Source organism: Erithacus rubecula, assembly GCF_903797595.1.
Source record: "Erithacus rubecula genome assembly, chromosome: 3".
Lineage (NCBI taxonomy): Eukaryota > Metazoa > Chordata > Aves > Passeriformes > Muscicapidae > Erithacus > Erithacus rubecula.
In genome coordinates, this window is record NC_136689.1 from 88,313,644 (window position 1) to 88,338,438 (window position 24,795).

The 24,795-nt window shown below is 41.1% G+C and overlaps 1 protein-coding gene across 2 annotated transcripts in view; it reads left to right on the top strand.

Annotated features, from left to right (window-relative positions):
• The first annotated feature begins 803 nt into the window (after nucleotides 1-803).
• The window catches only part of CTNNAL1 (catenin alpha like 1), a 56,899-nt gene continuing 32,907 nt past the window's right edge, over nucleotides 804-24,795 (top strand). The window contains exons 1-2 of one of the 2 annotated variants that reach the window (XM_079301068.1): nucleotides 804-1,095; nucleotides 21,567-21,756. In XM_079301068.1, the coding sequence (XP_079157194.1) occupies nucleotides 970-1,095; nucleotides 21,567-21,756 (316 nt within the window). In that variant the 5' untranslated portion in view covers nucleotides 804-969. The remainder of the gene's footprint in view (nucleotides 1,096-21,566; nucleotides 21,757-24,795) is intronic. The other variant, XM_079301067.1, reaches the window with a different exon arrangement.

Genomic DNA, 24,795 nt, shown 5'->3' on the forward strand with positions numbered 1-24,795 from the left:
CAATTTTGGGCAGACAGCCTGTAGAAGAAACAGCCGTACCAAATGCACTCAAGCCAAATGAGACCCGTAAGCATCCATGTACAAATGCTTTTCAAACACAGGTTAGTAAATAAAGTGGAGAAGTGAATTTAGCCCATAACAAACCCCACAACACAAACCAAAACACTTTTATTTCTTTGAATTACTTTTGCATTTTTGCCAGATCAATCACAAACGTTGTTGCTTTAGCAGGGCTGGGCAAACCCGGATAAGCGCGATAGCAGTTCTCTAGGAGCGGCCAGGTATGGAATACAAATCACCCAAAGCCAGAAACCTTTTTTTCCCCCCCTTCGCCATGAGTCTTCCAAGAGAGAGGCTGATGGCGTTTAGTTTGAGACACATCACCAGCCCTGCGGATGCTAAACGTAGGCGAGTGGCGGCTGCAGCCCTTCCCAAGAGGAGAGCGGCTCCTCGGCTGCCTCTCCCCGGCCCTCACACCGGTGTCCCACACGGCCCGACCGAGACCCCCGTTCCCGTTCCCGCTCCTCCCCGGGCCGCTCAGCCCCTCAGCCACCGCCTGCCCCCCTCGGGCAGGGACCCGAGCGAGCCCGGAGGGGAAACTCCGGTGGGAGCGGAGGCGGCGGGACCAGCCCCGGCCCCGTTCCTCCGCCGGCTGCGGGCTGTGGCGGGGGGAGCAGGCGGCAGCGGGAGCCGTGCGGGCGGGAGCTGCCGCTTTAAATCCACCCCGTCCCGAGGGGCGGGGAAGGGGCCGCCGAGGGGGGGCCGGGCGCGCGCGCGCGGCATCGCCCGGCGCGGCAGCGGAAGCCCCGGCGGGCGCGGGGCGGGGGCGGCGGCCCGGGGGCGGGACCGGGACGGGCGGCGTGAGGGGAGCGGCGGGGCGCGGGCTGCCCGTGCGGGAGCGCGGCGGCGGCGGCGCGGCTGGAGGGCGTCCCCGCGGCCGGACGGGGGTCCCGGCCCGGCTCCCCCGCTATGGCCACGTCCCCGTGCAGCAGCAGCGGCGTCTCCTCGTCGTCCTCGTCGGGGCTGGGCGCGGACGCGGGGCTGGAGATCCGCACGCGCTCCGTGGAGCAGACGCTGGTGCCGCTGGTGTCGCAGGTAGGAGAAGCGCCGCGGGAAAGCGATTTCCCTTCCCCCGCAAGCTCCGGGAGGCTCTGCCCGCCCGGGACGCGGCTCGGCCGCCGCCGAAGTTTGCGCGCTCGGGTCGCGGCGCTCCGCAGCCCGCTCTGTGCCGCCGCGCCCCCTCCCGCCCGTCCCGGGGTCCCGCCGGCTGCCGGAGCCGGTGCCGTGCGGGTGATGCTGCTCGCACGTCCCTCCCCGGGAAAGACTCCGAAGTTCCCCGCAAGGTCGCGGGGGAGCGTTGCGTAACGCCGGGCGCTGCGGAGCCGCCGGCGGTGCGAGCCCCGCACGGAGGGGCTGCCCGAGCCTCCCGCCGCCGCCGCTGCTCTCCGCCCCGCCCGGCGCCGGAGAGCGCGCTGCACTTCAGGGGCTTCCGCGGAGCTTTGTGTTTTCGCGGTCTGGCCTGAGCCTTGCATTGATTGGAGCTCCTGCTGCACCCCGGGGAAGCGCCCGAGTTTTGAGAGGTTCCATAATAGGCAAACTGTCCTGATGACCTTTTAGCATGTCCCGCGCAGTGCTAAATGACCTTAAACCCCCGCAAATTGGGCTTTTCGGCGCTCTGCTAAGTAATTATCTGCGGTGTTTTTTTGTTGTTGTTGCTGTTAGTTTTTTTTTTCCCAGACATTTACAAAACTGTTGTTTGAGATACTCATTAGAATTTTGTTTCTTGAAAAATAATGTCTGAAAAAAGCACAGTATTTGCTGTATAGAATTTTTCTGCTTTGAGCACTGATCAATAAAGTTAGCAAGTCAAAACCTATCTGTACAAAATCTTTAAACGATATGTAACAGCTATACAAAAGTAACTAGTCCTGGTGAGGTCAGATTGTGTTTATACCTCATAATCCATCTGGAAACAAACTGTGGTAAACCTTGTTCTGTATTTGTATGTCTGGGCTGCAGGAAGAGTTTCTGATGGCTAATTGTGTTTCTGTACCCATTATGGTAATGTCTGTTTATTTTTCAGTTTGGAGAAATCACAGTCAGTACAGCAAAGCCCTTCAAAGGGATTGAACAACTTGTTCCAAGGCAAAGTAAAATGAATTTTCTAGTCCTGAAACAACTGAGATGAAATAGGGAGATCTCATTCAGGAAGCTTAGGAGCAATCAGAAACGCATGCAGTTGCAAAAGCTGAATTTAATTGCATGTGTTAACTTTGTACTTTTAACAGATCCATATGAAGATGTTCGTATTTCTCTGGAGTACTCTGTAATAACAATGATCTTATTACCTTTGCAACAAACCCACAGAGAAGTGCAACATGTATGATTTTGCATTGACCACAAAACCCGTGACAGCACCTTCCAGAAGGGCTAAGCAGCTCTCCCTTCCCTGTGTGCAGGGTGCCTGAGCATTTGTGAGCACTCGGAGCTCTCCGTTTTCCTGCTGAGGCACTCCAGGCTCCAGACAAGTGTGTTCCTTGGAGCGCGAGCGCTGAGCTCTGCTCGGATTCAGGCTGAAGTTGCTAATGATGCCAGCAGTAGCTCCCTACACCTGCCTGCTAAAATGTAGTGGTTTATCACTTCTGCCTGTACCATTCCATCTGGATTGCTCAACTGAGATCTCACTGGCTGGCTTTGTTGGGAAATTTATGCAATATGGTCTTTATAGAGTACTTCTTTGTCTCAGAATTTGCTTGAAGAGTCTGCATAAGCTGTGCATGCAGTAACCCTCAGGGTTTTGTTTTTCTGCTTGTACAAAATACACTCGCAAAGGGCTATGTTCCTACTGTGAAGTTAACTTCACAGTTTACCCTTTTGTTAAAATCTGAGAAGTGCTATGTGATACTTGTATACTACTGAAACAAATAGTCAGAATGTTCCTACTGCTTTTCACTTACTTATTTTAAGCAAAGAGGAAACAAAAGGTGCCTTGTCTGACAAACTCACTTTCAATCTCTCATGTGGGGCTAAATCTTTCTTTTAAGGAAAAAAAAAAAAGCTGCATTGATTCTTATTAAAATTTATGTAATGTACCGTACATTGTCCTCATTTTAATATTGTAAAGGTGTTTGCCTGATTGTTTTTCCTCAGTAATTGTGAGGGTTGGTTTTGTTTGATTTTTTTTTTTTTAATTGCATTTTGCAGCGTTGGTTTATTTTCTAATGGACTATGTTGTAACAGAGTACATTTGCTATCAGCAGTGCTATAAGATTCCTGTTTTTCCAGGAGGAGAAATTACTCCTAGAGTCATTACTTCATGTACTTATTAAACCAATTAAAATTGGTTTTAAAACTTAGAGTGTGTACAGAGTTAAACTAGATTTGTTCATACCTTGATGTGGCCCATTTTTAAGAGTGCCACAGATGACAAAGACGACAAATTTAAAGCCATGGGATTAAGCATATTTGCTAACGCTTCTTTTTCACTATCTACATAGCTGTAGTGTGAAAAGAATCATTGTACAGTATTTTGCAAAGTATGTGGCATGCAGTTCAGAAAATATGGTTTCTGGGGTCAAGCACCACGATTTTCTTTAAAATAAGTAGCATTTTCTTCTCCAGGATAGGTGTCTTTAGTTCAGTTTTCCATGAATAAATATAACTATAGCATGCTTTAAAAGTCTAGACATTTCCTTCACTGCTGCTATCCATTTCCAGTCTAATTATTTTGAGGTCCATTTTTTAATGGGAGGTTTTTGGCAACACACGTCAGGAAGGGTGTTTGAAGTGGTCAATGCTGACTCATTTAATAACAAGTCATTTAAACAGTTGAGGAAAAGCAAAGACAGGGAGAAAGCCCTTTTCAGGATGTGGCTTCCACAGCTGCCATCTGTACCTGTTTTCTAGTGTAGGAATAATCAGGTACCATCACAGCTGTAGGATTTTGTTCTGATCTGTTCTAAGGAAGCATTCTGAGGATACTCAATTTGTCGACCTTCGCAGTCAGGTACTTGAGAAAAAAGAGGGAAACTTTGAGATCTGTCTACCTGGAGAAGAGAAGGCTCTGGAGAGATACATTGCAGTTTTCAAGTACCTAAAGAGGACCTGCAAGAAAGCTGGAGAGGGACTTCTTACAAAGGTGTGCAGTGATAGAGCAAGGGGGACTAGCTTTAAGCTGAAACCAAATATTTTTAGATTTGATGTTAGAAAGAAATTCTTTTCTGTGAGGGTGGTGAGGCACTGCAGTGGGCTGTCCATGATGGCACAGAGATGCTGTGGGTGCCCCATCCCTGGAAGTGTTCAAGGCCAGGTTGGATGGGGCTCTGAGCAACCTGATCCAGTGGAAGACATCCTAGCCCTTGGCAGAGGGAGTGGAACTAGGTGACCTTTCCCTTGTATCCCAAATCATCCCACACTTCTATATTCCTTGAAAGAACAAAGTCACTTTTCACAGTTGAAGGTGACCTATCCTCAAGCATCTGGAGTGCAGACCAATGTATTACAACTGCTCAGCTTTCAGAAAGCTCATTTTGTCATAGGCAGTTTGGAGAATGATTCTGTGCCCCTATGTTACTGAGCATGTTTTTCCAATTTTCTTGGTATAGGATATCCTGCCAGAGGTTTTTGAATTGACTTGACCTATATAGTAAAAAATACAAGCTTTTAAGCTTTTCTTTTAGTTACAAAAAACCCATGATACCAATGCTTTTGAATGCTGTTGTTGTCAGTCTTAGATTCTATGTAAGTTAACAGTGCCTTGAGGTGAATGAAGCAAACCTGTTGTTTACTGTTGTATTGTTTCCTTGCTTTCTCTGAAGCAGGCTAAAATAATTCCCATTTCAGTAAATGTTATATAACATTACATAATGTTCTGCCACTGTTCTGTTTTTCCAAAGTTTTTGGAGTTGTATATTAGAGCTCAAAGAAGCTCCCACAGCTGATGTTTTCCTAATAATGTGAAAAGCTCACTGATGCAGTTTTCAGACTGAAGGTATGACTTTGGAATAGCCATTGTGTATCAGGCTACAGGTCTGTGTATAATCTTTAAACTTCTCTCTGGTTTTATTTTTTGGGCAATTATCAGGACTGATATGGGGGCCAGTACTGTTTAGCATCTTTACTAATGATCTGATTGTTGGGGTGACCATGTTCAACAGGCATGTGAACTTCCCTACAGCAAGCTGGGGAGTGTCTGACACTGTGCACGACAGGGCTGCTAGACAGAGGGACAGGCTATAAAGGTACATGACAGGAAGTTTGTGAAGTCCAAGTCATGCAGCTGAGATGGGGTAACACTCATGCAGCAGTTCAGGATGGGATCAACTGTTCTCAGGAAAACTGCACTGGAGTCCTGGAGGACTGGAGTTGAGTGGGGGTCAGCAGTGATGTCCGGCTGCACCTAGGGCTGGTAGCATGGGCATAACAAGCAGAGTGCAGAAGTGATTATTTTTCTGGTTGGCACTTGTGAGGCAGCATGGGGTACAGCACTGTGTTCTGCAGTACGAGGGAAAACACTGACAAACTGGAGTATGTGACATGAGGGGAGAGGTAGAAGGAAGTGGGGTTGTTCCACCTCAAGAAGAGAGGTGTAATGGTCTATTACCTTTCATATGGAAAGCTAGGATGGTACTTTCCTCTGTCTATCACTTGAATCTGCAGTGATTTTTTTGTTGTTGTTGTTTGTTGGGATTTTTTTTGTTTTGTTTTGTTTATATGTTTGTTTTTGGTCTGGACAGTGGCAGAGTTTACCACAGTCTACAGCTATCCACCTAATGGCAGGTATGGAGAAGACAGAGACAGGCATCCCAGAGATGTATGGTGACAGAACAAGGAGCAATGGGCAGAAGCTGGAATATGGGAAAGTCTATTGAGGTATAAGAGAAGGCTTTTTTCAACGTAAGGGAGACCAAACACTGGATGAGGTGTGCAGAGCTCCTACAGAGTCTGCAATTTTGGAGGTGTTCAGAATGAATAAGACTATAAACAAGATACTCTGACTAGACTTGGTTTGAGCAGGGAACTAGGGCAGATGATCCTGGAAATTTCTTTCATCATAAGCAAGTCAGATGTTTTCATGGATGTCTGTTTCGTAATCAAAAGATCTTGCTGCTGAGGAGTAATGGTCAGCTCAGACCTAGCCTTCATAAGGAAACCTAGGAATGTACTTTCCCATCTGTATCACTTTGATCTGCAGTAATTTTTTGGTCTGACATTTTGTTCCCTGGTCAGTGCAGCAAGATGTTTCTGCAGTTCTGTAGTCAGATCTTATCTTTACTGTCCCAAATAAATTGGGATCACCAACAAATTTTCATCATGTTATTACTTGCTTATCTCTCCTCTATCTTTGTGATTATATATAATAATCCATGTTGTAGTACTTTGCAGTATTAGGTTTCTGTGTAACTATTAAAGTAGGTAATCATTCACTTTCTGATATCCTTCATCTTCCTTCTCATCATTCTGTATCTTTGATGAGTTTAATATTCGTGCAAAAGATCTGCTTCTGTTTCTCTTAGAGACTTGCTTGATGTCTTTTGAAAACTGTGGTGTGGATTTTGTTTCCTGTGGATTTTCTTTCAGTGGAGTGTCTTCTTATTTATGATACAAAGAAATCTGGTTGTTTTGTGAGGCAGTAATTCCTTTAGCAAACACCTCTATTAAATCTTTGCCTATATGTCATATTTATTTGGGTATCCACTACTTCTTTTTAACTTTTTGTATTGATTTAACATGTCCAAGTGTAAGGGCAACTTTCACACTTCACTGTTAACGTGGTTTTAAGCAGAAGGTTGCATGAGAAAGTTGATCCAATACATTCTATCTTTGAGCCACTTGAAATCTTAGTGAATAACATCTAATGTTGGCAAGTTGCTCCAGTTCATTTTAGCTAACATTTTTATATCATATTCTGCATATCACTTTGATTCCACACACATTCTCTGAGTACCTCACAGACATACATTCTGGAGTAGGGATTGCTTCACTTTCTTTTGCAGTTGAGCACAGTTATGAATAGCTGCTGTCCTCTGTTCTTATTTTCTGTCAAAAGAATAAGGCAAATCTGTGATAAGGAAGTAACAGAGTACGTCAGGGTTATAACTCCTGCAGAAATGGAATGAAACAGTTTGTACATTACTGTATCTTTAGTGAAACTGATGTTATTCTCCATGGAATTGAAAAAGCATGTACTGTCCAAGAGAGAGCTTTAAAAGGAGTGTAAAACTGCAGACATGGAATTCAGTATGCTACTGTACTGCTACTGACACTGGCCTTTGAATTTTGTCTGTAGGCAAGCAGTGTTTTTGGGGAAGCTGTTTTGTGGATTTGCTGGCTTGGAAGTCCTCAGATGGCTTCTTCAAATACATGAATAATGAAAAAAAACCAAACTAAGGGGAATGTGAACCTGTTGCTAAATGGAGGTGGGACCCTGGTAACAGAGGATGCAGAGAAGGTGGAGTTACTGAATGCCTTCTTTGCATCAGTCTTCACTGACAACACCAGCCCTCAGGAATCTCTGACTCAGGAGACCAGGGTAAAGGAATGTTGGAAGGATGACTTCTGCCTGTCAAGGAAGATTGGGTTAGAGCACATGTAGGCAAACTTGCTATCCACATGTCAATGGGCTGTGATAGGATGTCCATCCATGAGTGCTGGGAGAGCTGGCAGACATCACAGCAAGGCTGCTCACAGGCATCTTTGAAAGGTCAGGATGATTGGGAGAGATGTCTGAGGACTGAAGAAATCAAGTGTTACTCTGGCCTACAAAAAGAGTAAGAAAGAGGAGACAGGGAACTACTGGCCAGTCATCCTCACCTTAATTCTTGGAAAGATGATGGAGTGCCTCATTCTGGAAGCAGTCTCTGTCCACATGGACCACAAGAAGGGGTTCAGGAGTAGCAGGGATAGATTCACTAAAACTAAATCATGCTTGACCAACCTGATTGACTTCTGTAGTGAAACAACTTCCTGAATGGATGAGGGGAGAACAGAGGATCTTTTCTACCTCGAATTCAGTGAGACTTTGGACACTGTTTCTTGCAACATCCTCATAGGCCAACTCAGGAAATGTGGACTGGATGAGTGGACAGTGATGTGATCTGAGAACTGAATGGCAGATCCCAGAGGGATTGTTGCACAGGGTCTAGCTGGAGGCCTGTCACAAATGGTGTCCCCCAAGGTTCAGAACTAGGCATGATGTTGTTTAACTTGTTAATCAATGACTTGGCTTCATCAAGGAAGGGGCAGGTGCCTCCTCAGCAAGTTCATTGATGACACAAAGCTGGGAGGAGTAGATGATACCCCAGAGGCTGTGCAGACCTTCAGAAGGACCTTGACAGGGTGGAGATTGGAAGAGGAACCTTCTGAAATTCTGTTGTTTTTTTTTTCTAACAGCTTTAAAGCATTATTAGGCTTCTAATTTATTTATCACTAGCTCTTTATTCTTGGAAGTCTACACAAATGGAGGGAGGAAACCCACCACATTCTTCCTGTCTTTTTTCCTCTGCATCATGCATCAGGTATGTAAATCTTGTATATAACCTGATGTGTGAATGTCTATAGCCATAGTATTGCATTGTAGTACAGGCTCATTGCACACCTACTTTAGAACTTGTTAATCAAATGTGTTCTCTCTCAATTAGAGTCTAAATAGAAAGTGTCTTATATACTCTCTGCACAATATTTGCAAACTTAAGGAGTATGTGTAGTCTCATTCCCTTTATGAACTTCAGCATTCAGTCCAAACTCAGATCCATTTCAACTTACTTGCATTTCCCATGCAGCAGATGCACTGACAGATTTGTTCCAGCGAATCCCTTGGCTTCCTTGTTTCACTGGGCATTTTTTTGGTACTTCTAGGTCTTTCATATGCCTAGGGTGCTAAAGGATTCTTACATTGTTGGCTGTTGTTGCTCCAGTATGGTGCCAGAGCTTGTGCATTGCCCCTTATAGCTCTTTTTGGAAGATGCGAAAATTCTTTTTTGGAAAAAGTAGGATAATCCGTATTTGTCTTTAGCTCATTGCATCTGAGGAAAAGATCTGCATGTACCCCTTTTAAAATGCTTAGGACCTTGTCTTTGGTAAATTGAAAGCTTTGAGAAGCTGTTTCTCCTCTTTTCCAGAATTTTTTGTCTTATGAATTAATTTGGTGCTCACTTTAGGCTTGAAACCTGGCACTAGTGTTGAATAATAAAATTATGACTTGTGGTGTAAAGGCTTGCGTTGTAACTTGGATGGAGAGAGGCGAATCTCCTGCTGAACTCAGAAGAGTTTACATCCTGTATGGCAGAGAAACTCTGCTGTGGATCATATGCTGTAGCTGCTGTGGCTCTGGAAGCATATGGTGCTGCCTGGGTACAGACTGCACCTCTGCAGTTCCAGTCAGTCACTGGCTCAGTGACTTCTCCCTGCCGTTCCACAGGTATTGCAGGTTAAGTTGTGAGCTTCTGACTCATGTCAAGCATCTTGTGCTTCATTCAAGTTCTTTTTCTGGCAGAAGCTCAGCTGTTACTCAGCCTACACTTGGTGCTCTGTGCCCCTAAAGGAGCCTGATTGTTTCACTTTGATTTATGCAGAAGAGTTAATCTTAGGAGATTGTCATCTGGATATTGAAAAGGTGATTATTTCAAAGTATCAATTGTATTTCTTGGCTGATGTGGTTGCAGGTTTCCTTTTAATGAGACTAGTTTTTAATTGACAGCTTTTAGTCATGGAAGCTAGGTCATTGTGAAATGTTGAAAGAGAAATAGATAATAATTTACAGCTGTGGTTTATAAGGTATGCTGTGGAGTCCAGGAGTTCCTTAGAATAACTTAGAGGTAAATTAAATTATTTTGTTACATTAATAATTAATGATGTTACTATCACTAATTATATTCTGCTTTGCAAAGAAAATTACACTTGAACATTTTATCACATGAGCAACAGCACTATCATGAAACAGCTGTGATTTCAGGCTTATTTTTCTGTGAACCCTTGGATTGTAAAATTGCCTTTGAGTTAAGCTTGGGTACTGCTTCATAATGTTCAATACCTTAGTCTTTGATGTTATAAATGAGTCAGACTAACATTTCAAGTGGCTGAAGGAAGATGCTTTTTACTGACATAGCTGAAAATCAATTGCTCTTTTTCAATGGTATCTTATCTTTCATATTTTTGAGATCTGATTAATGACTTTTTTGCAGATTAAACAATTTTTTGTAGTTCTCCAGTAGAATGAGTATTAAATCAAAACTGTCTCTCTGTGGTCATGCACAAGAAGAATTAGAGCAGCTTTCTTGCTATTCAGCATTGTTAACAGATGGTTTTAGACAGATTAGGTAGGGAAATCCCCAAAGGATGATTTATGAATTAATGATTGCAAACAACTCTGATTATAGTTCAGTAAAGCTGTTGTGTGGTACTATGAGCCTGTGGCTTTCTGCCTGGATTTATTTTGTTTTTTAATTCATTAGAAGAGTATAAACCATGCTAGATAGAAACTTATAGCTCAATAGGTAAAAATAGACTTTAATGCATTTCATTAATAGCCCTGTTTAAAGATAATGGGGTAAATGAGAGGTGATATAGACTCTAGCTGTTGCTCTGCTTTAGGTACTGAATTGGATTATTTCTTAGTGTAGTGAATTCTCAAATAGTAAGATAACTCCTAAGCACAAATCACAAAAGTAATTTATGAGCAAATCCCAAAGTTCTTTCATATGTGCATAGAAAAATAAAAAAATCATGCTGTTGCTTTTGTCTTACAGAAACATGTTTTTATTAAACAGAATGAATATAACCATTTAGAACTACACAAATCCTATTTTCAAATAAAAATAAAGCAGTTTTTCTGTAGTAACAATCTTGTCAGCATGTGATAGTATTTTTTGTTTGTTTATTCACAGTCATGAAAAATGTTTACAAGTAGAAGGATAATGTCCAATGTTGCAAGCACTTAGGAGTTAGCATGTAGGAGCTAGACCAGTGCATGGAGTGTTCCCTTTTAGCTATCAAAGATTCTGTATTGTCCCTCTGTGGTACATTTAAATATCTTAAATTTTCTAACTGAATGAGTTTTTATTGCCCTGGAGCTCTTCAATGAAGCAATTAAAAGAACATACAGGCACTTTAGCATAAATAAGGTAATAGTTCCTGGATTGTAGAAAGTTGTTTTGCACCCCTGTAGGTGGGTAGTAGTTGGATTTGCATAGCCTTTTCCAGAGAGCAATGTACTTCTCAGTTAATCCCTAGAGCAAGTCTGTGCTTTTCAAAATGAAATACCAGGTGTTGCTCTGAACTGAAGTGGGATGTCAAAATGCTGTTAAGGAAGCCTTCTCTGAAAGAGGCTGCAGGAGCTCTTTGGTTGGGAGCAGGCAAGGATTGAATAGCTGGTGTTCATGGCAGGGAAGCCACCTGCTTCAGGGACTAACAAGGAACATCTTCTACATCTTCAGGAGCCAATCCCTGTTTGAATTGAAGGAATTCTCAGTTGCAGGTGATATAAGTTTGTTGTCCCTGCTGCATCCTTTATTACAATGTCTGAGTTTTTAGTTCCACAACAGTGGTGGCTTTTTTTAATAAGCAGCTCAGAGCTGGCTCAGGCATTGTTTGCACAAGCAGTACAAGGTTAGGTCCATTAACAGCAGCAAGTTGAGGGGAAAAGCAAGAATTATTGTTTGCCAGTCTCTGGTTTTGAGGTTACCTGATTATGTTAGTAAATTGAGTTATTTCTGAGACTTGCATCTCTCTGGTGCTGAAAACATGTCTGCATCTGTTTTGACCACATCTGAAAGTACACTTTAAACAATGAACTTCTCTCTGAGTTGGATTTTCTTAGGCTTAATCCTGCTCTAGGTGTGGAATAGAAAGCAGGAATTGCTTTGTTTATAAAATCTGGCTGTTTGGGTAAGACGCTGAAAGGCAACAGGAGAGGAGGAAAGTGTACTGCCGTGTATGTCCTGAAACCCAATTATTTGGTCTACTAGCTTATGCTCATCTTTTCTAGTGAGGTGGTTGTGCATTTCAAACTTCAAGACAGCAGTTGAGTTAGAAAGCCAGTTTTACTTCTGAACACATTTTGTAATAGGTTAATGCATATTTTATGATGTCCAGTGTGCTTGTTGATATACACATTATATTAGCAGAAGTTAAATTGGACCTCGTTTGAAAAACTGTCTTTGCTCACATCAAGTTGCACAAAGGTACAAATTTTGGTGCCAGCTCAGTCTGTGAACTTGACTGCATCTCTTAAAAAAGAGAGGAAAGATTGAACTTGAATTGTCTGAAAATTATTATCTTTTTCATGGTCACTCATTGCTATAGAAATTCTGAAGATGCATTATTTGGGTGAATGGTGGGGCAGTCCTTTGACTTGTACAAGGTATCTTTGATCATTGGCTGAGTCTCACTGAGGATTTTTCCAGTGATGTCTTCTCTTCCATATGTGGAAAAACAGAGGGTAGCAGCAATGCAGGTTGGGTTTTGTCTGCAGATCAGTGGGGATCCCTGGTTTTAAGGAGTCTGTGAAAAGAGAACATTAAAAAGAAAGCATATTTCTCCTCTACAGTAGGGTACTTTAATAACATTCATTAAAGTATTTTAATCCTCTACATAATATCAAGAGTCCACAGACTGCAAAAATAGTGAGCTGTATTATTTCCTCTTTTTTTCCCCTCTGATATTCCTTTTCACAAGAAAAAAACAATATAAAAGAAATAATTTAATCCCACAGAAAAAAAAAAAAAAAAAAAGAAAAAAAAAAAGAAAAAAAAAGTCTTGAATTTTTCAGGGTTTTTGTTGCTTTGGGGAAAAAAACAAACAAACCAACAAAAAAAAAAAAAAAAAACAAAACAAACCAGAGAAACCTGCCATGCAAATCCCAAATCCAAAATAATCCACACTGGAGGAAACAAATTGCTGCACTGCATTTGAACAAGTTCATCTATATCACATTTTAGCTAATCATTTTCTCAATGGTGTTTGGTTTGGAACTTGAAATTTAAAAGTTCCTTGGTTTTCTCGGAATGCATTCAGCACAAAGAAAGGGTATTCACTACTATAGTACAGTCTTGCTCTGAGTTGAATCCTTTCTTTTGATCTCTTAAGAATTCCAAGAATGTCTAACAAGTACATAGCAATGGTACTAATAATCTGAGGTGTGTATTTGATTTTGAAGTTGTGTACTCTTCTCTTTCCTGGTGAACTCTACAAAGAGTAAATTTTGAAGTGTAGATGTGAAGGAGGTAAAAGAGGACTGTTTTCACTCCTTCCAGATAATATTTATATCTGCTGAAGCTATTGTGCTTGTGAGAAGTGCACAATTATGTATTGTGGTGTTTTAAAATTTAATGTACAGTTTGCAGTTAGCCAGCTGAAAATCTGGTTACAAGTGCATTATAGCTCATGTTGCATTTGCTTGTTCAACTCTCTTGATCTTTTCTAGGCAAGCATGTGGAGGGCTGTGGGATATAAGGTACTAGGTTAGGTACCCCAGTGATCTGAGCTGGTAGGGCTGTTCTTGTGTTGCTTGGCAGCCCCTGCTTGTCCCTGCAGGTCATGGATTGTTCTCTCCTTCCTTTTCAGAGGTGGCTCACCAGCTTGTTAGACACTGCCTGTGAATGATTGCCTGAGGCTCTGCTAAGCGTGTTAGCATTTGCCCACAGATAAGTGAACCAGCCTACAGGTTGTTAAAGTTGTTTATTTAATTTGATTCCCTAAAGGCTTTTATAAAAGATGTATATAAAACCAATGAGAAGGTATTTTAAAAAAGCCTCCAGGTAAAGGTACAACAATGCCACAAGTCTAAGTACTCAGCAGTCTTGGATATGCAGTGCAATTGTACTGCTCTTCTAGACACCAGTCCAGAGGGACTATGAGGAAAATTCATAAATAGGGGGTAGCTGGATTCCATCACTTCATGGAAGCTGTCTCAAAAGTGTTGACTCAGCATCCTAAATGATGTGTTGAGGTCTGTATGACTTCTGCAAGAAGGGTTGATATGCCCCTTTGCATAATAGCACATAGAAGAAACTTCTCTGATTCAATAGTCCATAAAGCAGGGGCAATTGTCTGAAATAATGTTTTCAACATAAAAAATATATGGGTTCTTACAGTTAGCTGTAAGTGCTTTAGTAGTTAGTGCAGTTGAATTTCATTTTGGTTAGTCTTGTCCAACCTTTGACAACTTTAAAAATTTAGTTTCTGCAGAGATTATTAGTTGAATATTTTGCAAAATTAAATATGAATAGATGCTAATTTTCCTATTCTGCAAATCCACATCATAGCTAAACTTTTGAAAAATATTTTAATGCTTGAAATTGTACAAAAATGCTTAAGATTTCCATAGGTACCAGGACAGACATCTCATCTCAACAGATTTTGTTTTCTTGGACAGGTAAGCAGGTAGTCCTTGTTCACTTGCTGAGATCCCTGAGGCTCATCTTGTGATGAGAAGCCTGTGTGGCAGTTCTTCTGGTGGTCCTTATGGACAGGATGTCCAGTGCCAGCTGCTGCTCCTCCACTCCCTCTGGGGCGTGGTTGTATCCTGTAGCAGGTGTGGGTGTTGGAACAACATGTGCTGCTGTCTGGCTAAATGAGTCTGAAGACCTGATCCTCCTCAAGGAGTATGCAAGACCTAATGAGAGACAGTACCTAAAATGTAATATTAGAGGTTCCTCTCTGCCCCCAAGCTCAAGATGATCTAATGAAAGTACAAGGAATGTGAGAAAGGCCTTTTTAACCAAGATTTCTACATGTTGTATTTAATGCAACTAAATTTACCTTACAGCCCTCTTCTTTGTAGGGGTTTATAACTTCTTTCACAGTATGTAGTGCTATTACATTTTCTTAGCAAAGACTGTTCATTCCTGGTATTATTATTATTATTTTTAAGAACCAGATTTTCTACCATTGTAAAGTTAATGGAAGGTAGAAAGCAGAAAATACACTAAATGGAAGAGGAGCTGTTACTCTGAGGCAGCTAATCCTCATTGCATTGAGATAACATCTTGAATTTTTTCTAGCAGGAAAGCTAATCAATATAGAATTAAAGAATCAATGACCTGGGTTGGGAAGGGATCTTAGAGGTCATCTAGTTCCAACCCCCCCTACCAAGGGCAGAGACACTTTCTAGTAGATCAGGTTGCCAGGGCCCCATCCAGCCTGGCCTTGAACACTTCCAGGGATAGGGCATCCACTAGAAGTAAAGGTTTTTTTTTTTCCTGGTATCTAATCTAACCAGATTCTCTTTCAGTTTGAAGCCATCCCCCCTTGTGCCGCCCCTACATGTCCTTATAATAGACAGTCTCCATCTTTCCTATAGGCTCCTGTCACACTCTGGAAGGCTGCAGTGAGGTCACTTAAAGCCTTCATTTTCCAGGGTGAATATGAGTGTGTTGGGTTTGCATGGCAGGATTCTGGTACTGGGGCCAGTGTCAGATGGCTCCCATATGGACCCACTGGCCAAGGCTGAGCCAGTCAGGGATGGAGGTAACCCCTCCAGGACAATGTATTCAAGGGAAAAGGTGTAGTGCAGAGGTAATTGCAGCCAGAGAAGAGTGGAGTGATACTATGAGACAAACAATTCTGCAGACACCAAAGTTGGTGCTCTAGTTACTGGTGCAGACCATGGTGGGGCAGTTGTCCCTCTGCAGCCCATGCAGATTCACAGGGATGCTGTCTCCTTGTGCTGCTGGGGGAAAGGAGGTAGAGAATCAGGAATAAAGACCAGAGGGAAGGGGTAGAGGGAAGGTATTTTAAAGATGTGTTTTACTTCTCAAATCCTACTCTGATTTGATTGGTCATAAATTCATTTCTTTTCCCCAAGCAGAGGCTATTTAGGCCATGATGGTAACTGATGAGTGATCTCTCCCTTCCTTATCTCAGCCCACATACCTTTTATTATATTTTCTCTCCCTTTTCTTACTGAGAAGGGGAGGGATCGAGTGGCTTTGGTGAGCATTTGGCATCCAGCCAGGATCAGCCTTCCACACAAGAGGCAGTAACAAATACTACTCTTGAGAGTCTAAATCATCCTGTGTACATACAATGTGGGTGCTTTCCAATGGAGAGAGGTGGGCAGGATATCTTCCAACATCACTTTTCAGTTTAACTCTTGTGTTTGTAGCAGGGGCTGTGAAATAGCTATGTTTCCTCTGGTTTTATTTATAGATGTCTATAAATACTTCCTGAAACCCAGTCTCTTTAAGTATCACTTAATTCTGTCATGCAAGACTTAATTACACTGACAATAAATAGACATTAGAATATTTTTAGCTAAGCATGCTGTCATGATGCTTCCTGAGCATGAAGCATATAATGACTTAAATGTCAGTTTCTGAAGGTCCTCAAAAAGATCTGGAAAACAGCTGCTCAAAAATTGCCACAATTGAGCTTGTTTCCTTAAATATGAGATACATCTTGATACATTATAGCTATGTCTGTTAGTTTTGGCAAAGTTCAAGGGAAAAGGCCATTTTTCTGTGTCTTCCCATAACAAGTGACAAAAAAATTGTAGCTGACAGATTCTTGAGACACTCCTTAAACTGATATTCTCAAATCTCAGATAAACATTCCATGGAAATAGTGTGAGAGCTCACATTAAACAGAGGGTGAGTACCATCAAAAGGACTGTTTCCTTTCTAGGACCTGATCAGTAAATCCTTAAGTAAACAGCATGTAACGTATTGCTCTTGTTCAAAGAGACTTGCAGGTAATCTTTTCAGCTGGTAACTCCTGTCCAAACATCACAGATGTTGGTGACTGGGAAATACATGATCTGAATATAACAGATTAAATATCCCGGAGGTGTTAAGCTTGAGGGAGCACTTAGATGATGTTCTTGGACTTGCAGGGGTTTCCTTCATTTAAAAAAAATTAAAATGCAGTAGTAGTTCTAGTCTGGTTCCAACTGGATGGACTGCAGGGGAAAAAGCAATTTCTTGTAATCTGAAACATCTTAAATGTTGCAAGTTTTACTAGTTCAGTTTTTTATAGGCTCTTAGGGTTTCTTTGGTTGATTGTTGGGGAGAAAATTCCTTGTTAAGTTTCTTCTGGGTCTTTCCTTTTCTCCATTTAACTTGTCCAATTTTTTATCTTCATTTTAAACATTGTTTAAAAGTCAGGAGCAAATTTTTTGCTTATTCTTTATTTTAGAAGCTTTTCTTACTGGCCTTTTGATGCTCATTGCTGTGTTTGTGTTCTGAGGCAATTGTTATTGAATGCTGGACTGGTTAGATAATCTTTGCATTGCTCATTAGCATCAAAGTTTCCTTCAGTTTGTCACTTAATTTTCTAGTGAAATTCCTCTCCTTGCTGAGTTAAGATCTTGCTATTTTTTTAAGGCTGACTGGTAATTACAACTTAATTAAGTCTTGAAAAGAATCCTAAACTGCAGTTGCCATTACCTCTGCTTTTTCAAAACTTCATTTGACATGGAGGATGTACCTATCACTCTTAACACTCTGTGAGGGAATGAGAAAGATTTTTCAGAATTATGCATTCTCATTGTTTGTAGAGCAGTGTTTTCTGCAGGTGGCAGGTTATGAGAAGCCCATCTTGTGTCTGAACAGCTTTTGTCATGCCTTTGACTTTATTACATTTGGTTTATGTGTAACTCATGTTTCTAGAACTAAACCCAGCCCTGTTTATTTTTAACTGATCTATATTTCATATCTTTCTTTTATCATGACCTACCTAATCCTATTTCAGGGCTGTTTGTTACTTAGTTTTTTATAGGAAACATCTTATGGAAATCTGATATCAATATAGGCTGTGTTTGCTACAAAATGTTGATCACACTTGAAAGAGGTGTTACATGAAGCTGTTTACTGTGATATTTCAAACTTCTTGACCAACTTCTGTTTTGGTTCTCTCACAATGGTTGTTTTTAACTGTCAATCTATACAGTTTTTTGACTTATCTGAAAAGAAAAAAAAATATGAAGCTCAGCCAACTTCCCTCCATTCCAATGTTAAAGATAGTTACTATACTGACCCTAAGTTAGCCAGTCTGAGAAGAAATTATATTACCCAGCTAAGAGTTCATTATTCCAGGAGGCATTTGCAAAGCCTCCACTGCTGTGCATAACCATAGGTTGAGTTTCATCTTTATATACAAGCTGCTCAAGTGGGTGTCTAGAGTAGGCCATAGAATCAGAGAATGGTTTGGATTAAAAAAAGCCTTTGAAGACCATCTAGTTCTACCCTCCTGCTGTTGGCAGGGATACCTTCCACTAGACCTGGCCTTGAACTCTTAAAATGATGGGGCTTCCACAACTCAGAGAAATTGTTCAGTGTCTCATCACCTTAGTGGTAAAAAATTACCACTTTAGGTCCAGTCAGAATCTACCCTTTCAGTTTGAAACTGTTGACCTTTCTATTTCACTACAGGCCTTGGTAAAAAGTCTTCTCTGATCTTCTTCTAGGCCACCTTTCATATGTTAAAAGGCTGCTGTAAGGTCTTCCTGGAGCTTTTGGCAGGCTGAACCACCCCAGCTCTCTCAGCCTGTCCTCACAGGAGAGGTGCTCCATCCCTCTGACCATCTTCTTGGCCCTCCTCTGAACTGTCTTCAGCAGGTCCACATCCTTCTTCTGTTGGGGACCCCAGAGCTGTGCACCCCTCTCCAGCTGGGGTCTCACCAGAGCAGAGTGGAGGGGCAAAATCCCCTCCCTCAGCCTGCTAGCCATGCTGCTTTTGTTGCAGCCCAGCACACAAGCACATTGTTGACTCATGTCCAATTTTTCTTGCACCAGTACCCCCAAGTCATTTTCTGCTGGGCTGTTCTCAGTCCATTCATCTCCCAGCCTGCATTGGAACCAGGGATTGTCCCAGCATGTGACCAGTGCAAGACCTTGTGTTTAGCCTTGTTGAACTTCATGAGGTGAAGATGAAACTGGTGATAGACCTGTCAAAACAGCTGCTTATTCTTGCTTAACCTTGGCAGGGGGAGTAGAGGGGTTGTTTTTTGTAAAAATGATGATGCCCTATGAAGGGAATGCTAAAGAAATTATAGAAATGTAAAAGGCACTCGTGTTCCTGAGAGTGTTTTGTAAGACTTTAATAAAGCAATTTAAGCTGTGATATCTTCGTGATTTTTATTATTTGCATGCCTCTGCAGTAACATGGGAATTAAAATAAATGCCCTTGATGATTTGTAAGAGACAGTGGGATTCCTTTCACTCTGCAGTGTTATTTGCATATGCATTTTTTTTTAGGGTTATGCAGAACGTGTTTGAACTTCAACTGGTGTGAAATGCTGTGGGAGGTAAACTTGCAGCCAGTATGTAAACTTGCAGTTTGTTGTAGGCCAGTGTTATTTTATATATATTTTATATATTCTGAGAAGTCTGAGTTATTCTGAGAATAACTGTATGAATGTAATATTAACCCAGTATTGGGTTGCTGTTTACTTAAAAACCAATTGAAGAAACCAAGTTGTGACCCTCTATCAGTTTGGTTTTCTTCAGCATTTGGACTCATGCTCTCAGATGCCTTGCTAGCCATGCCTATTCCAGAATTTACCAGCTGGCCCTGTTAAATTAGCTGCTGACAGTATTTTTAAATTTGGTATACCTGAAATACCTACAATACAAGAATTCATGAGAGCTGCATACTGCAGTTGTTTTTACCATGAATTTCATGTTGTTCTGAATTTCCATTGAAGTGATGGTAATTGTGTATTTTGAGGAATGTCATTCCTCACATAAAATGAATTTGAAGTTGTTCAGATGTTTCCTCAGTTTACTCTCTGTTAGGACTCTGTTTTCACTGTAAGCTCTTTCCACTGGAAGGGCATCTAGGGTTCATAGGTTTTGAAGTTTGGTGATCCATAGGACTCTTACAGGGACAGATTTGTTGTATGAACTATGGAAAGCAACCTTCCTTTAGACCTTATGGCTTAGATACAGATTGGAAAAGTAGGCCATGTATAAGCTAGTGGGCAGACAGTGCATTTCTCTACTGATTTTGTACTGTTGTGGTTTTATACCAGAACAAAATATTTTTCCATTCTCCTAGAAGATCTTCCATAGAGCAGCACTGTTTTTGGGTTTTTTGGCATTTTCATTTTTCTTGTATGTGCAAAGTGCTCTATGAAGTGTTGATATTTCCCATTGCAAAGAATTTAATACTGGAAACTTGGCTAAACCAGCTCCTGGCATTCAAAACTAGCCTCAGCAAGGTGTTAAACATCACCACCCTTTTTCTTTTTTTCTTTTTTTTTTTTTTCTTTTCCCCTCCAGAAAGATGGCTCAGTGATATCTGAAGGTGAACCTTGGGCATTGCTAAAATCATGAAGCAGAACAGTTCCTACACTGCTTCCTGCTATGTCCTTGAATCTGTAGTGAGCATTACAGGTACAGCTTGCATTCTCCTATCCCACCACAGGCTTGACTGGTAGGAGAATGAGTGAATGAGGATGTTTTTGGTTTTTTTTTGAGGAATGGCAAAGACATCTATGATCAAGCTGGTATCGCTGAGATGTTCAGACACTTAGGTAATTCATGTAATTCTGAGATTCTTTAAACAGACATCTTTGAGCTCCTGGGAATATAGCTGACAGTGGAGTTCTGTGGGCATTTGAAACAATACTCCTGCTGAAAGGAGTGCTTCTACCCATCTTTCTCTCCTCAGGCTATACTGTTTCCCTTTTGCCACCAAAAATATTCATGAAGCTATGCAGTGAACTAGACTGGGGACTTGATAATGGGGAAAACAAAAACAAGCATTACCTTCTCCACAACTGAGGTTTAACCCACATCAGATAAATTCATTGCAAACATGAGAGTGGGAGACAAGGACAGGCAAGACTGTTTTTGTTGGGTTTTGATGATGGTTTAGGATGTTTGAAACTAGAGAGTTTAATTTCTGTCCTTGTTCTCGCTAGGAAAGAGTTGTAGCAAAAATTTCCAGCTCATGTTTGTAATGCAGTTTATAGTTAGTTGTGAGTGGCAGGATTGCATACTATTCTCATGTTTATGTGATGCCTTGGTTGAGAAGCTGCTTCTGCAATCCTGCCTTTCTCCTCTGTGAGGGGAAAGGATCTCTTTGTTTCCTCATGGTTGGTGTTTTGGACGAATCTTCAGTCTCCTGCAGCCAGCATGCAGCTGATCTCCAGTCCGTGTGCTACGAGAGGGAATGCATAGCACTTTGCAGGGCAGAAAAACCAAGTCAGGAGTTCAAAACAGGAATGTCCTCAGAAATTGTTTTACTAATAACTTACATCTAAATGGCAACCTTCTTCTAAATTCTAGGAAACACATAATTGACGATGTTTAAGTTAGGAGTATGGTAGATATTTTAATGGGGGAAGGGCTGTGTAAGTAGTGTGAAAGCCTGTTGAGACCCAGGGCAGCTTATTTTAATACTGCAAAATGGGAGTGGAATAAAAATAAAAACCTCTATTTTCATTTGATAAACTGAGCAGATGAGCAATCTTAATTACACTTTATTATTTTTTCATTCTCTGAGAAGTTGAATGATACCTCATGACACAGCGCAAAAATCAATTTTATTAGCAAAGTATTGAGTTCAAAACTTGCTTTTGGTATTCAAGTTAAAATGTTCTAATAAATAACTCATCTTGTTTTCAGATAACTACTCTTATAAATCACAAGGATAAGCCAAAGCGTTCAGACAAGACTCTGCAAGCAATCCAGCGAGTGGGCCAAGCTGTTAACCTGGCCGTCGGGAGATTTGTCACTGTGGGGGAAGCCATAGCCAACGAAAACCATGAGCTGAAGGAGGAAATGAGCGTTGCTTGCATCGAGGCAAGGAGAGCAGGTATGCAGTTACTCAGGAAATTGTACTTGTGCCATTTTTGGCACGCTATTTTTAGTGTCAGGCATCATGTAAGAACATTATTATTTAATTGCTTAACCTTCCTCTGCTGGTTCATTCAAGGCCTGATCTGTTACCTGATTTTGTCACTTACTTAAATTACTGTCATCTTACGAATAGGGAATGGAATGGTGTTGGCTTTGATTTTTATAGGATCATTTGCCACAAGGAATTACCTGACTGCTCTTTTTTATGATGTTACTACAGACAAAGAGCAGAGTGTTGGGAATACAACTTTAGAGTTTATTGCTGCCAAGTTAAAACAGTGGAGTATTTTAAGTTATTTGAGTGCTGTGCTATTGAGGTCACTGCATTCCAAATCTCAGTGTCTGAATGAAGGTCAGTGTCAACCCATATTTCATCAGGACTCAGTAAAATGACTCACATCAGTCATCTGATGACTCCCCTCAGTAGAATGAAAATCACATTGTGCTTGCCATTTTGCTGGATTCAAGTTTTGTTGCAAACTTGCTGTGTGTGTGAATTGAATGTGAAGTGTGGATAATTGAGTTGCCTGCTGTCACTCTCCTTCCCCCAGAAGACTCTGTCTAGGCGAATTGGGGTTTGCATTCTCTGATGCTGTAAGAGAATGTCAGTGTTGTGCTAGAAACTACTTTCCTAGATACTAAATACTATTCCTTGCATATTTCAGTGTCCCTCAATAAATGTATTTTCTTAGATCTGCAGTGAAGGCTTCAAGATGACATTTAGTAGAATCTAGTTCCTTTTGTTGTTAGTGGGATGAGGTTTTGTTTTCTCTTTCAAATATTTTTGGATTATGGGAAATTCAACTTGAAGCTTTCCCAGTTTGATCAGGTGGATGAACCTGCAAGTGTGACAGATTCTGTTTGCTGTGGCTTCAGGCTGACAACCTTGAGCTTCTGTTGCGGGGACAAATAAATGACCCTTCATCAGCCCTTCAACACTAATGCCTTGATTACTGCTGGATGCAGCAATATTCTACTCCAAGATGTGGGTTGAAACTATGTAGTATACTTGAAACTGATCTGTTAAGTTAAAAAGGGGGCTTGGGTGGGTGTTCGGTTTTTGTCTTTGAAATGATCTCAGAGTCCTGAAAACCTTATCTTTGCTGTCCTAACTGGTGTTTATGTCTTGTTGAATAGCTGTTCTGGCCTCAGACTTTGGGGATAGAGTTCATACTATTATTTGTGATTAAACGAATAAAAAAGAAGCTTAGAAATTGGGCATGGTGCTGTAAGAAATCCTCTGAAAATCCCTCAACAAGGAGTCACAATGTCTAGAAACATGCTAATGATGAATGATTGTTCTTGTGATTTGAAGGACTGTTCTGGATAAACTTTAGACTGAAAATTCCTAGTCGCTCCAGTAAACTTGGCTGCAAAAAGAAATGTCCTAATTTAAAAACATTCCATTTGTTATGTGAAGCATGTGTTTTCTCTTCAGAGATCCAAGTAAAGTGCTGACAAGCCAAAATTGCCAAAGTTCACATCGATAATCTCAGCTGCTGGAAGAGCAGTGCTGTCTGAATCTGTTTTTTGACTTGCCACTTATGCTGTGGTTAGATATTTTTTTTCTCTGTATTACTGTATGCAGGAGGAGCTCAGAACCTAAAAATAGTCTGTGCTACTTTATCCCAGCAAAAGACTATAGTTCTTTTTCACTGTAAGTTTTATTTCCTGTTATGCAGTAATAGCCTCAGTCTAGAGGAGTGAAGATATGGGTTGTTTACATTTCTGTCAGCCTCACGTTTACTTTGGCATGGCTCAGTTGTTCCCTGCTTTTGAGATCTAACTGACAACTTACATGGGAGATTCAGTGTAGCAAACATGTTTGCTCCTGGTTATTTGTTTGATGGAGGAGTTTTTGAGCCAGTATTATCTCTGTGGACTGTTCAGTGCTGGACACAGTAACAGTCCTTTGAGCACATAAATTCTTACAGGTGAATGTCGCCTGAACTCAGTTTCTGAGCATGGTTACTCAAGTGCCATTTTTAATTACTTTGGTGTTCCAAGCAAGCCAAAAAATTTCCTGGACAATTACAGCCAAGCATATTGACCTGTATTAAGGAACCCTGAGTTCTTAGAACATAGGCAGCAGAAAGCCTTTGCTCTTTAGGAGAGGAAATCTGGTAGAGCTGTTCATACTTCTTTTTAGCCAATAAATTAGATTGTATCTCAGAAATTGAGATTTTGTTAGGAATAAAACACAGATTTCAACACAAAAGGATTTAGAACATTAGGCATTTCAATTTCTGAGAAAAATAGGGAGTCTTTAAATCAGTTGCATATCCTGCAGAGGCTTTGAAGGATGACAGATGTTGTATCTGTCTCTTGAGAAGGGTATAATCAGTGATCTGAAGTGTTTCAGACTTGTTATGACTATTTCCTTGTAATAAACCTTGTAATTTGATTGACTCAAAATAGAATCCTAAAACACTGCAGAGGGTCATGTAGCAGATTTTGTGTAATATTATTTTTGCACTGTGTCAATGTTTACAGTGACAGTATAGTAGTGGAATGTAACTTAAAGAAGCACATTTTAGATGCCCATCTGTGGATTTTTTTTTTTTCTTTTTTTTTTTTCTCTCTAAAACTTGGAAAGACTGGCTAATTTAAAAGAGAGAGCACATGTCAGGAATAAGTGTCATAGCTTTTCCAGTATTCTCTGCCAGTTGACTACATAGCCCTAAAGGAAGACATGGAATAAAGTAAAAGCAATAAATAGCTCTCTCTTATTTTTGCTTTGGGTTTTAGTACAGAGAGGGCTAAATTAGGAAGGCCGAAAAATGGAAATTTAAGTGGATAAATGGAATCACAGAATAACTGAAGTTGTAAGGGACATTTTTACTCCCAAGAATGGAGATCATGCAATTTCTTTTACACTTCTCATTTTTGCTTCTTTCTTGTGCCTTTACTTAAAAGTGTTTGACCACCTTTGCTGTGGCAAAAGTATTTTCTTACATCTTGTTCCTTGCTTCTTGTTCCATCACCATACTTACTG